The 14,268-nt window shown below is 41.6% G+C and overlaps 1 protein-coding gene across 4 annotated transcripts in view; it reads right to left on the reverse strand.

Annotated features, from left to right (window-relative positions):
- CRTAC1 (cartilage acidic protein 1) overlaps window positions 1-14,268 on the reverse strand; it is a 661,264-nt gene that overhangs the window by 16,872 nt on the left and 630,124 nt on the right. For all 4 annotated transcript variants that reach the window (XM_056531343.1, XM_056531341.1, XM_056531342.1 and 1 more), the window contains exon 12: window positions 1,366-1,511. In XM_056531343.1, coding sequence (XP_056387318.1) covers window positions 1,366-1,511 — 146 coding nt within the window. The remainder of the gene's footprint in view (window positions 1-1,365; window positions 1,512-14,268) is intronic.

The raw sequence follows: 14,268 nt of genomic DNA on the forward strand, positions 1-14,268 counted from the left end.
AACGCTGGAGGCTTCGGCTCCCGACCACAGTGACCTGAGACAGTGATGTCACGACTCTGCCCCCGTGTGATGTCACGCCCCGCCCCTCAATGCAAATCTATGGGAGTGGGCGTGACAGCTGTCACGCCCCCTCCCATAGGCTTGCATCGAGGGGGCGTAGCGTGATGTCACACCGGGGGGGCGGAGCCGTGACGTCACAATGCTCCGGCCCTGTGATCGACAGTAATCAGACCCGGAGCAAACACGGGAACTGATTGTAACAGGGGGCGGTGTGCAAGATCACGGGGGTCCCCAGTGACGGGACCCCCCCGATTAGGCATCTTATCCCCTGTCCTTTGGATAGGGGATAAAATGTCTAAGCGCTGGAGTACCCCTTTAAAGGATCCCGCTTACACCATGCAGTAAATTATATACATGTATTAGACATCAAGGGATGAAACACATTTGGCTATAATATCATGGACAATATTTTTGTTTAATATGTTGGCAAGGGTGACTGTGAGGGCCATATAGGCAACAGTCTGCAGGGGTTGCGTTTTTCTGAGGAAAAACTTTTTGGGGGGTGGGGACATTTTTGCAATAAAAAAAAAAAGAACAAGTGGAATACAGCTTTAATTAAGCTAAAGATCATTCAGTCAATATTTTGTTCATCGAGAGCAATCTTCCTGTAAATATGCAAAACAAAATAAAAATTTAAATTCAGGAGAACATGAAAGAGTATTACTAAAATTTGGAGGTAAAAGCAGCCGCCAGACACACACAATGCTACTTATCCCCCCAAAAACAATGATTTGGGCAGTTCTCATCCAACACGGCTAGTTCTTGCTTTCCCAATGGCAGATATTGAATGACATTTAGACTGCTCATATTCATGTTTTGTCAGCTGATCTTCGCAGTCAACAATGATGTGAAGTCTAGAGCCAACTTATGGTTTCCATAAAAGCTGTAAAACAACTAATATGGCTGCCATTACAGTGCCCATAGAGGTTCCCTGATGTTTTCATAGACTCCTAGATGGGAGATACATAGTTATGTATGGATACTGTATATCCCCTGCTTTGACTTTTACAACCAATCTTTGCCATTTTGTTATGCAACAAACCAGGATTCACATTAAAGTGGTAGATACACCCCCCCCCCCCCCCGCCGATGCTGTAATGACGGCCATATCATGTTATGTCGGCCATTCTGAAATAATTTCACAGCTTCTTTTTCCATAATAGAGGCTCGGTTCCTTGTTACTGTCATTTTTTTCTTGGCTTTATCGATGATATTTTTGAAAAAAAGTACCAACATTTTCACCATGCGAGTATTTCCTTTTCAAAACTGAGTTATTATCACCCTGGAATGGAACAAATGCATCACCTCTATAGCCGTCGGTTTGGTAACACTATCTTCATCGAAGGGATAGGCAATTTCCAACACAGAGTTCATTTCCCCTTCAGCAATGCCTCGGGTGAAAATCCTGCCGTCGGGCCAAGTCACCTCCAAGCTGCTCGCTTCATCCTTGCCTGTAGGAGAGAAAAAGAATAAAAAAAGCAAATAAAATCAAGATGTTTCTGGATGTGAGGGCAGAGCTGGTTATCCAGAGACAAAATATCACTGCAAAAGCCTTATAGTTACTGCCTGAAACATTACTGACATTGTAAAAATCCTCCGTTCCCACTTTATTACTTATTAAAAACAGTCATCGTATGGAGCCTCTATTTCAGGGCTGAATAGGAGAGAACCTGCGCGCAATTATTTTGCAATACGTTATAATTTTGTGTTATTCTTTGAATTTTAATGGATTTGCGATTGGGACATAAACCGAGTTCCTCAGCTTTCCTAACGTTTTTATCACTCTCTTAGTCTAAGTCCCAAGCCAAGAAGCCGAAATATGAGAACTTCGTATAATTACCATAGAATATTTCCTGAAAGTGGGAAGTGGCGGTATACTTTACTTCTTTCTCTTTATCTTCACAACAGAATAATATCCGTAATGTAAATACAGTAATGATGGGGAATTTCTGTATAGAATGTGGACTCAATCCCGGTCGTGCACGTCAGTAAAAATCAGCATCTATAAATATCAGTCTAAGCCCTGGGATTTATAGTGAACGTCATTGGCATCCAATTCAAAGCAGATTTTTTTTTCTTTCTCGGAGCACTCACAGTTGGTTTTGTTAATTAAAATTTATATACATTTTGGATCCGAATCATGGTATATTCAATGTATCTTCAATATAAGGCAGTGGTTCTCAACCTTTTTTGCCTGAGTACCCCTTGACAGCCCATTCCCAAAAAATTGTTCCCCCATATTAGAGACATTTTGTAATGATTATAGTATAATTCATATGCTTTACTTTCCTCTATAACAGGCCCCCTGTTCCTCTCCCTATCACCCCAGTCCCCCGATTTACAGGGGATGTCTTCTCTAACCGGAGTTGTTTACTTTACTTTTCTTCACTATCTGGCCTAGACCGCCATTAAGATTTCTCCCATACAAGACTTCTCCACAGAACCAGCCAAACAAACATTTTAGGCTTCTTTCTGAAGTACAATACCCACCTATTTACAAACTCCCCATGTTTATTGTCACACAAAGTAATAGTACCTGCTTTGCATCCCCATAAGGTTGTTAGGCCCCCTCTGTGCCCCCAAAATGCCCCCATATATAGTTGTAGGCTGCCTTAGTGGACCTATTGTTATGGCTCATAGCAGTAGGTCCCCGGTCTGCGGGGCAGTGGAGCAACAAAGCTGATGGTAGATACTGCCCATATCAGCCCAGTTCCCAAGCTTTCCCTTTGCTGTCCTCCTACTCCGCTCCTCGGTGCAGTGACGTCAGCCGACCATTTCTTTCAAAGTGGTCCAGACCAGTAACCAGTGGCTGTGGCTGACATTACTGATTTTTTTTAAGTACCCCCTGGAGAACTGCTAAGTACCCCCTGGGAGTACTTGTACCCCAGGTTGAGAACCACTTATCTAGGGACCAACTGGAGTCCACCTGCAATGGACACTGAACTCTACCCTTAGCTTAAATGTTTTTTGCTTACTGAAGACACAATCTTGTTTCTCCTGGTCAGGGTTTTATATAATTTTGTACCTTTATTTAGGGTTCCCTATTATATAGATTTCTGCTAAACAATCTAAAGTCCTTGAGGGTCTAGGTTCTGAACCTGTGATCTGTGTCAAAAAGGATGCCAACACACACTGCAGTCAGAGCAATTTTCCCTGCCTGCCGTCCCGCCATTATCCCGCTTTTGAAAAACAGCAAATTGGGCCCAATTTGGACATTTCCCCTTAGGGGTTTACACAAAAACGTGAGGGGTGGACTCACTTATAGGATATACTCTATATAATGTGTGGGGTGGACTCACTTATGGAAGATACTGTATATATAATGTGAGGGGTGGACTCACTTATGGAAGATACTGTATATAATGTGAGGGGTGGACTCAATTGTGGGAGATACTGTATATAATGTGAGGGGTGGACTCACTTATGGGAGATACTGTATATATAATGTGAGGGGTGGACTCACTTATGGGAGATACTGTATATATAATGTGAGCGCAGCTCGAAATGCGTCAAGATGTGGTCTTCTGTGTTGTAAAGCTGTTGCAAGATTTTATTCTACAAGATTTGAACATAAAGCCGTTGTTCTTTTGAAACTCCTGGATTCTTCCTTGTTTTTTTTTTTTTTTTTGCTGTAATCAAGCCTGGACCACTGGAGCAGAGGAAGAGACAAGCAGGATAATAGGGCGGCTATGGGGTCCTTTCTTTTCTACGTGCATCACTAACCATTATCCAGATGCATCTTGTGTGGGATGAAGGAGATCCGTGCATAGTATTTCTCGAAGAATGATGATATAAACCAGATCCGTCTAGAGCAGGATTTGTTCTAAGTTATTATTGATTGAAAAAAAACAAAAAAAAAACTATAGTCCTTTATAGCCCATGATCCAACTATTCTACATTGATAGAAAGTCCTGGCCAGATATGAAATGACTTCATTCCCGAAACCTGCCTCTTAAAACTAAGCCTGATAGATTTCCCTTCAGTTTTAGGGGCGATTACCGGGAATTATTACAGAGCAAAGGGCATTTACCCGACAGAATAAGGATATTTCTTCTCAAAAAGAACCGTAAAACTGTATGGGCCGTAATTAGAATAGGGGCCATTAATTCTCCTCATTGGGATCAAGTTCTCCGGTTAAGATCCTATTTCCTGCCGTAAGGTCGGGTGGACTAGATGGGCTCCAAGGTCCTGAGATGCCGAACTTTATGAGATCATTATGAAATCGTTACCTTAGAGTGAAACAAATGGGAATGTTTCACGAAAGAAAAGAGTCTCCTGGGATTAAGGACTGCAATATGTTCCTTTTTCTTCCATAGTGGTTCAGTGAAAGCGTCAGGAGGTTTCAACTTCACAATGAAATTAGCGACACATTATAGGGGTACTCCGGTGGAAAACATTTTTTTTTTTTTAAATCAACTGGAAAGTTAAACAGATTTGTAAATTACTTTATTATTTAACTATTAAAATGTGTTTATCCTTCCAGTACTTATTAGCAGCTGTATGCTACAGAGGAAATTCTTTGCTTTTTGAATTTCTTATTTTTTGTCTTGTCCACAGTGCTCTCTGCTGACACCTCTGTCCGTGTCAGGAACTGTCCAAAGCAGCATAGGTTTGCTATGGGGATTTTCTCCTGCTCTGGACAGTTCCTAATATGGGCATTAGGTGTCAGCAGAGAGCACTTTGGACAAGACAAAAAATAAATTCAAAAAGAAAATAATTTCCTCTGCAGTATACAGCTGCTAAAAAGTACAAGAAGGGTAAATATTATTATTTATTTTTTTTAGAAGTCCTTTACAAATCTGTTTAACTTTCTGGCACCAGTTGATTTAAAAAGAAATGTTTTCCACTAGAGTACCCCTTTAAGTTTAGATAAATAAAGTGTTTGATAAGGAGATGCCCAATGTAGGGCATTGTGCACATTTGTTTCTCTAGTGGTGTTCTTCGTGCATAGTTTTTAGCCTGCACCCAATTTATCAAGAAAGTGTTGGTGAGTTTGTGCAAAAACATCAATGCATGGAAACATAAAAAGTGCAAAGAGAAGAGAAGCTTTCTACTTTTTTATTTTTTTATTTTTTATTTTAAAGGGGTAATCTAGAGAAATTTTTAGACATCTATGCCCTATTCCCAGGATAGGCGATAAGTGTCTGATCATGGGGGGTCCGATCTTTTGTCCACCTTCTTGGACTGAACAGGCAGGTAACAGCCCGCTTAGTCAATCACCAGCTGAGTCTGCAAATCATTGCGGCCGGTGAATGGCTGAGCGGGCCATCACTTACCTGCCTAAAAAGTCTAGTTCCCTAAACTACCATTTAAGGGCTCGTTAACACAAGTGGACTTTCTTTCAAACTCACAGAGTGCTTCCCGTTGCAAGTTTGAAAGTGGGCGGGCTCACTGCTGGCTGTATACATCAGATTTTACCGCAGCGGATTTCTGCTGTTGAAAATCCGTCGTAGGCCCTATTGATTTTAATTGGATAGTCTGCCCCTAGACCTCTTATTCCCTATCCAAAGGATAGGGAATAAGATGTCTGATCATGGTGGTCCCACCACTGGGAACCCCAGTGATCTCTCCTGCAGCACTCCCTATCATCTGGTGATGGCGATGCAGGGGCCGGAGGATCGTGACATCATGGCCCTGACCCACGTGATGTCACGTCTTGCCCCCTCAATGCAAGTCTATGGGAGGGGGCGTGGAGGAATATTCCGCAGCAGACATTCCACTGCTGAAAATTTGCCACGGAGAGCCCGCCGCCTTTCAAACTCGTAGCCGGAAACACTGTGATTTTAAAAGAAAATCCACTTGTGTAAATGAGTCCTTAAAGGAGAACTCCAGCAAAAACTAACTTATGCCCTATCCACTGGTTTTACCTCTGGGACCCCCCGCAATTTCTGGAACGGGACATCCCTCACTCCATTCATTTCAATGGGAGTGCCAAAAAGACCTGAGTATAGCACCCGGGCATCTCAGGCGCCCCCCTCAGAAATGAATAGAGTGCGTACTGCCTACCAGTAGATGACACATGCTCCTCACTGCCAGCCAGGATCCCGTGTCGGAGATCACGGGGGTCGGACCCCTCCCCAGCAAACAGCTAGTTATCCTCTATCCTGTGGATAGGGGATAAGTTAGTTTTGGCTGGAGTTCTCCTTTAATGCATTTTTATAGAAAAAGTGTGTCAGGAAATCCTCAGAAAGGGTCTGTCTTTACATTCTCATTATGGGGTGATCAATGCAGGACGGGCCACAACATAAAATGTAAAAAAAATAAAAAAAACTTATGATTTATGAAGTGCGACTATTTTCTTAAGAAAGTCGCAAGTTTGTTGCAAAGCCCTCAATTTGTCGCTTATCTATTCCAGCCCGGACCTGGCTAACAAAACTGTCCGTAAAGAGCATTAAAGGGTACCTCTCATCAAATAAACTTTTGATATATTTTAGATTAATGAATGTTGAATAACTTTCCAATAGCATGTTAATGAAAAATATGCTTCTTTCTATTGTATTTTTCCCGATCAGTCCTGGCAGCAAGTATTTCTGACTCATACTGGAGTCCTAAACACTCAGAGCTGCCAGCCTGCTTTGTTCACAGCCAAACAGGCTGTGAACAAAGCAGGCTGGCAGCTCTGAGTGTTCTCCTTTGTGAACAAAGCAGACTGGCAGCTCGTAGTGTTTAGGACTCCAGCATGAGTCTGAAATGCTTGTTGCCAGGACTGGTAGGGAGACCCCTAGTGGTCATTTATTCAAAGTGGAAAATTAAACAGAAAGAAGCATATTTTTTATTACCATGCAATTGTAAAGTTATTCTGCATACATTAATCTATAATATATCAAAAGTTTTTTTTGATGAGAGGTACCCTTTAAATAAAAATAAAAAAAAGCTGCACACTTTTTGTGCAGCGCAGTAAAAAGTCAAGTTTTAAAATTGCAGAGGAGGAATCCTACAAAGTGGTTTTCTAAGGTGATTTATTATTTTTCGCTTACGTCAACAAATGTATTAACCCTCTGCGATAGTATGATAACTTTATCTAAATAGACTAAATAAATGACTTCAAGACACAAAAAAGACATCCCATGATAAATGCCTCTCTATATCTTTTAGCCATTTCCATATGGTGACATTACAGCCATTAGTTCCTATTACTCACATCTTAATGCAGCACTTTATTTTGTGTCATCCTATATCCCAGCCTATTTTGTCTTTTATTAAATTAGATTTTTCCCACAAGCCCTAGAAGTTATTAATCTATGCGTTAAATCTAACTGGGTAATTCTGCGCTGCTCCCCGCATTATAAGTCATTAAAGGGATTAAATGCTGTTTCAGCTGCCGGTGACTGAAGGTGAATAATGCCGCCGTAATAATGCCAATGGCTGCCGGATTCCGTAATGATTGAGAGGCCCCTTTATTCCTACGGCATGGCGCTAACACAGAATAGACTTCTCATGATCTGCCGTGATGAATGAGACCTGATCGATTTATGCGTTTCACAAACTTGACAAACAATGTAACCAGCCAGAAGCCGAGACTCATAACAAACATGGACATAAATCCTATGGGCATTTTCCCCCTATGAAAATATTCCGGACTAAATTACAGTTCTTGAGTCATTTTCTTCCATTAAGTCGCTGTTTCTTATTTATATCTGTTACTGAGAAATAGTATTTCCAGCTCTCAGGGGGATATACTAAAATACACTTACGACAACTGCAACGTGAACACCTACTCAATAAGGGGTCGTCTGCCTTTTTGGGTGATTTTTGGTTTGCAGACATTGGGGAATAGTTTCCACAAGCTGGTGAACATCCGCCATAGTCAACTTCTCAAGCCTTCTGCTCAGTACATTGTTTTCCAGGCACCAGGGAAATGATGTAGAAGAACAGGGACTCCTGTCATTATGACAGGTGTCCCTGTTCTTATACAGTAAGCTGAGATGTGCTGTGCTCTGCATTGCTGCTTACTGTCTGGCCCAATGGGTAAATTGTATGGTCTAGTATCTGTATACAAGGGGGGGGGGGGGTGCTGGTCTAGGGTCTGTCTACAAGGAATAAACAAGGTGAACTGTATATTCTCTCTTTCAAGAACTGTATCCATTTTGTTAATAGTTGCTTCATCTCATATCAAGTAGACATGATGTCTCTGATAGATAACTCTTTAATATTGTATATTTATGTTCACTTTGCACTTGATATATATATATATATATATATATATATATACACACACATACATACATATATATGCACATATATATATATATATATATATATATATATATATATGTATATATATATACATACACATATATACATATATACATATACATATACATATATATATATATATATATATATATATATATATATATATATATACATACATATATATCTCAATGCATAGGACAGTGTCTACCAAACAGGGTGCCTTCAGCTGTTGCAAAACGCCAACTCCCAGCATGCCCGGACAGCCTTTGGCTGTCCGGGCATGCTGGTAGTTGTCATTTTGCAACAGCTGGGGGCACCCTGGTTGGGAAACACTGACATAGGGTATAATACACATTTTAACTTTATTTTATTGCATTAGATTTTATAGTCAGAATTTACCAACGTCCCAGACAGTCGTGCTCTTATATTATTATTTATATATAATTTTAGATCTATTGACCAGTAACATAATAGGAACATTCCAAGAGGTCAGATGGACAGGAAGATTTGAGTAATAAATGAATGTCCCTCATTGTATTTATTGTGGAATGTAAGAAATGCATACATTCATCATAACTCTGTAAGTATCATGCAGTAAAAAGATAAAAATCGAGCCAGAGACAGGATGGCTACGAACCTTTATGAACCCACAGGACACATGACTCCTGGGGGACCAATGTTTAGAGGTGTTTTTTTTGTTTTGTTTTTATTTATTTATAAATTTTTTTGCTATATAGTATCGTTGAGCACGAATATTCATAATGCAAATTTTTATCGCGAATATTTAGACTATAGTGCTACATATTCGTGATTATGAATATTCATTTTTTTCACATGCAAATTTTTATGCAAATTTTCCATGACATTTTTTTTTTAAATGAACAGCGTATATGCGAATTTTGCGAACATAGGACGTATAATCGTCAATATATTTGCGAAATATCGCAAATTCGAGTATGGCCCCTGTTGCTCATCACTACTAGAGATGAGCAAACTTACAGTAAATTCGATTCGTCACGATCTTCTCGGCTCGGCAGTTGATGAATTATCCTGCATAAATTAGTTCAGCTTTCCGGTGCTCCGGTGGGCTGGAAAAGGTGGATACAGTCCTAGGAAAGAGTCTCCTAGGACTGTATCCACCTTTTCCCGCCCACGGGAGCACCTGAAAGCTGAACTAATTTATGCAGAATAAGTCATCAACTGCCGAGCCGAGAAGTTCGTGACGAATCAAATTTACTGTAAGTCCGCTCATCTCTAATCACTACCATACAGGACTACAGGTAGAAATACCAGGCAAAACAAATATGGTTCTTCTACAGCTATAGTATAAAGAAATTCCTTGTCATTTCCTATACAAAACGTCCTACTGTATACAGATATACCCACCAAGCTTATCATTATAAAGGTTTAAATTCTGATACCTCATAAGAACAAGTTACATTAGATAAAGTTAAATGTTATGGGATGAAAGGAAGGTTTGGTAGTGATGCCTTTCATCTCCTTTTTGGGCAACTCCAGGTTTTCAGAGTAGCCCAGATCATCACAGGTGCTGAAGACATCTTGAGCTTTAAAACAAACTAGGTGAAAGTCAGTCTAAATGGTTTGCAACCTCAAAAAGGGGACAGTCATGTGACTCTCATGTTGGGTTGCTGGTAGTAAGTAGTGATGAGCGGCAGGGGCCAAATTCGAATTTGCGATATTTCGTGAATATATGGACGAATATTCGTCCTATGTTGGGGAAATTCCCATATTCGCTATGTTTTTTTCAATGGGAAAGTTCGTAATGAAATTCACATAGTGCGCATGCGCGATTATATCTTTCACCTAAAAGAAGGGAGGGATCAGTGTCCTCTGCAAGTGCCGATATTTGTGAATATTTGCATATTCGCATATACGAAATATTCGTGTTCCACACCGACTCAGTAAATAATATTGGAGCCTTCTTTGGACCACAAGCTGGAAGCAGGGAGGGGTAATCACTTTTTGTTTTGTTTACACAGTACACATCATTTTTGTGATGTGTACTGTGAAGAAAAAAAAATATCCGTCATTACGAAAATATAGCGCTATATTCTATATATTTGCGAAATCGCGAAGTGCTGATATTCACGGTAAAAATTTGCATGTCAAATATTCGCGCTCAACACTAGTAGTTAGCCCCCTGTATAGACCGAGAAGAGATTTGCATAGATAACTCTGGATAAGTAGGATTTATTTTTGGGCTTATGTCTGAGTGTCAAGAATGTATTTGTTTTGTTACTGAAAAATAAAGACAGTAAAGCCCTGTTTAAACCTCACTTCCAAAGCCATGTCTCTGGCTGCTATCTTGACACTATCTGACTGGTTTTAAAGGGGTACTACCGTGGAAAACTTTTTTTTTTTTTATTCAACTGGTGCCAGAAATTTAAACAGATTTGTAAATCACTTCTATTAAAACATCTTAATCCTTCCAGTACTTTTTAGGGGCTCTATACTAAAGAGAAATCCAAAAATGAAATGCATTTCCTGTGATTTCCTGACCACAGTGCTCTCTGCTGACCTCTGCTGTCCATTTTAGGAACTTTCCAGAGAAGCATATGTTTGCTATGGGGATTTTCTCCAGTTCCTAAAATGGACAGCAGAGGTCAGCAGAGAGCACTGTGGTCAGGACATCGCAGGAAATGCATTTCTTTTTTGGATTTCTCTTTAGTATACAGCCCCTAAAAAGTACTGGAAGGATTAAGATTTTTTAATAGAAGTGATTTACAAATCTGTTTAACTTTCTGGCACCAGTTGATTAAAAAAAAAAAAAGTTTTCCACAGTAGTACCCCTTTAACCTGTTCAGGACCCTTGACGTACGCGTACGTCATGACACCCTGGTACTTAAGGACCCATGATGTACACGTACGTCATGGAGAATTCCGGCCCCCGCCACGCGTCGGGCGGGAGTCGGATCGGGATGCCTGCTGAAATCATTCAGCAGGCATCCTGTGCAAATGCCCAGGGGGGTCATCAGACCCCCCCCATGTCGGCGATCGCGGCAAATCGCAAGTGAATTCACACTTGCGATTTGCGCAATTCCGGGTCATTATGGGTCTATCGTGACCCGGAATATAAGGAGGATTGCGGTTGTCTGAGACACCGACGATCCCCCAGAAGGGATAGGAGTGAGGTGGCAAGGGGGCCACTCATCCTATCCCTGCTATTGGTGGTCTAGACGTGACAACCAATAGCAGATCAGGGGCGGGGGGTTTAACTTTAGTTTTCCCCGTCCTGCCCACCCACAATAGGCGGGGCAGGACGGGGAAAGGACGGGGACCGGCGCCGAAGATCCACTTACCCATCCGGGCGGGCGTCGGAGGCAGCGGGCGTAGAGATCGGCGGGCGGCGATGTCGTGCAGCTGGATCGTACGGAAGCCGGTGAGTTGCCTAGCAACATCTGGAGGGTACAGATTGAGACCACTATACGGTGGTCTCTAACTGTAGCCCTCCAGATGTTGCAAAACTACAACTCCCAGCATGCCCAGACAGCTGTTTGGGCATGCTGGAATATGTAGTTTTGCAACAGCTGGAGGGCTACAGTTAGAGACCACTATACAGTGATCTCTAACTGTAGCCCTCCAGATCTTGCAAAACTACAACTCCTAGCATGCCCAAACAGCTGTTTGCTGTCTGGGCATGCTGGGATTTGTAGTTTTGCAACAGCTGGAGGACACCGTTTGCAGTGTTCTCTAAAACTGTAGCCCTCCAGATGTTGCAAAACTGCAAATCCCAGCACGCACAGACAGCAAACAGCTGTCTAGGCATGCTGGGAGTTGTAGTTATGTACCTCCAGCTATTGCATAACTACATCTCCCAGCATGCCCTTCGGCGATCAGTACATGCTGGGAGTTGTAGTTTTGCAACAGCTGGAGGCACACTGGTTGGAAAATACTGAGTTAGGTAACAGAACCTAACTGAAGGTTTTCCAACCAGTGTGCCTCCAGCTGTTGCAAAAGTACAACTCCCAGCATGCACGGTCTGTCAGTACATGCTGGGAGTTGTAGTTTTGAAACAGCTGGAGGTTTGCCCCCCCTATGTGAATGTACAGGTTACATTCACACAGGCAGGCTTACAGTAATTTTCCTGCTTCAAGTTTGGGCTGCGGCAAATTTTTTGCCGCAGCGCAAACTCCTAGCAGGAAACTCACCGTAACACGCCAGTGCGAATGTACCCTAAAAACACTACACTACACTAACACATAATAAAGGGTAAAACACAACATATACACCCCCTTATACTGTCCCCCCCCAAATAAAATAAAAAAAACGTATTGTACGGCAGTGTTTCCAAAATGGAGCCTCCAGCTGTTGCAAAACAACAACTCACAGCATTTCCGGACAGCCACTGACTGTCCAGGCATGCAGGGAGTTTAGCAACAGCTGGAGGCACCCTGTTTGTGAATCACTGGCGTAGAATACCCCTATGTCCACCCCTATGCAATCCCTAATTTAATAATCAAATGCACATGGCGCTCTCTCACTTCGGAGCCCTGTCGTATTTCAAGGAAACAGTTTAGGGCCACATTTGGGGTATTTCCGTACTCGGGAAAAATTGCACTACATATTTTTGGGGGCTTTTTCTCCTTTTACTCCTTTAAAAGGAAAAAAAGATCCCCAAAATTTGTAACGCAATTTCTCCTGAATACGGAAATACCCCATATGTGGGCGTAAAATGCTCTGCGGAAGCACAACAAGGCTCAGGAGTGAGAGCGCACTATGTACATTTGAGGCCGAAATTGGTGATTTGCACAGGGGTGGCCGATTTTACAGCGGTTCTGACATAAACGTAAAAAAAATACCCACATGTGACCCCATTTTGGAAACTACACCCCTCATGTAATGTAATAAGGGGTACAGTGAGCATTTATGCCCCACAGGTGTCTGACAGATTTTTGGAACAGTGATCCGTGAAAATGAAAAATGTAATTTTTCATTTGCACAGCCCACTGTTCCAAAGATCTGTCAAACGCCAGTGGGGTGTAAATGCTCACTGCACCCCTTATTACATTACATGAGGGGTGTAGTTTCCAAAATGGGGTCACATTCTGTGAGGGGTGTAGTTTCCAAAATAGGGTCACATGTGGGGGGGGGGGTCCACTGTTCTGGCACCACAGAGGGGGCTTTGTAAACGCACATGGCCCCTGACTTCCATTCTAAACATTTTTTTTCCCAAAAGCTCAATGCGCTCCTTCTCTTTTGAGCATTGTAGTGCGCCAGCAGAGCCCTTGACGTCCACACATGGGGTATTTCCATACTCAGAAGAGATGGGGTTACAAATTTTAGGGGGCATTTTTTCCTATTACCCCTTGTAAAAAAAAATTTTTTGAAGGAAAACTAGCATTTTAGTGAAAAAAAAAATCATTTACACATCCAACTTCCAACAACGAAAAGTTGTCAAACACCTGTGGGGTGTTAAGGCTCACTGGACATCTTGTTACGTGTCTTGAGGGGTGTAGTTTCCAAAATAGTATGCCATGTGTTTTTTTTTTTTTTTTTTGCTGTTTTGGCACCATAGGGGCTTCCTAAATGTGACATGCCCCCCAAAAACCATTTCAGAAAAACTTACTATCCAAAATCCCACTGTCACTCCTCCCTACTGAGTCCTGTACTGCGCCTGCCGAACACTTGACATACACACATGAGGTATTTTCTTACTCGAGAGAAATTGGGTTACACATTTTAGGAAGATTTCTCTCCTTTTACCCCTTGTAAAAGTTCAAAAAATGGGTCTACAAGAACATGCCAGTGTAAAAAATGAAGATTTTGAATTTTCTCCTTCAATTTGCTGCTATTCCTGTGAAACACCTAAAGGGTTAACAAACCTTTTGAATGTCATTTTGAATACTTAAAGGGGTGCAGTTTTTATAATGGGGTCATTTATGGGGTATTTGTAATATGAAGGCCCTTCAAATCCACTTCAAAACAGAACTGGTCCCTGAAAAATTTCGATTTAGAACATTTTGTGGAAAATTGGAAAATTGCTACTGTACT

This window comes from Hyla sarda, chromosome 7, assembly GCF_029499605.1.
Source record: "Hyla sarda isolate aHylSar1 chromosome 7, aHylSar1.hap1, whole genome shotgun sequence".
NCBI classification, from domain to species: Eukaryota; Metazoa; Chordata; class Amphibia; order Anura; family Hylidae; genus Hyla; species Hyla sarda.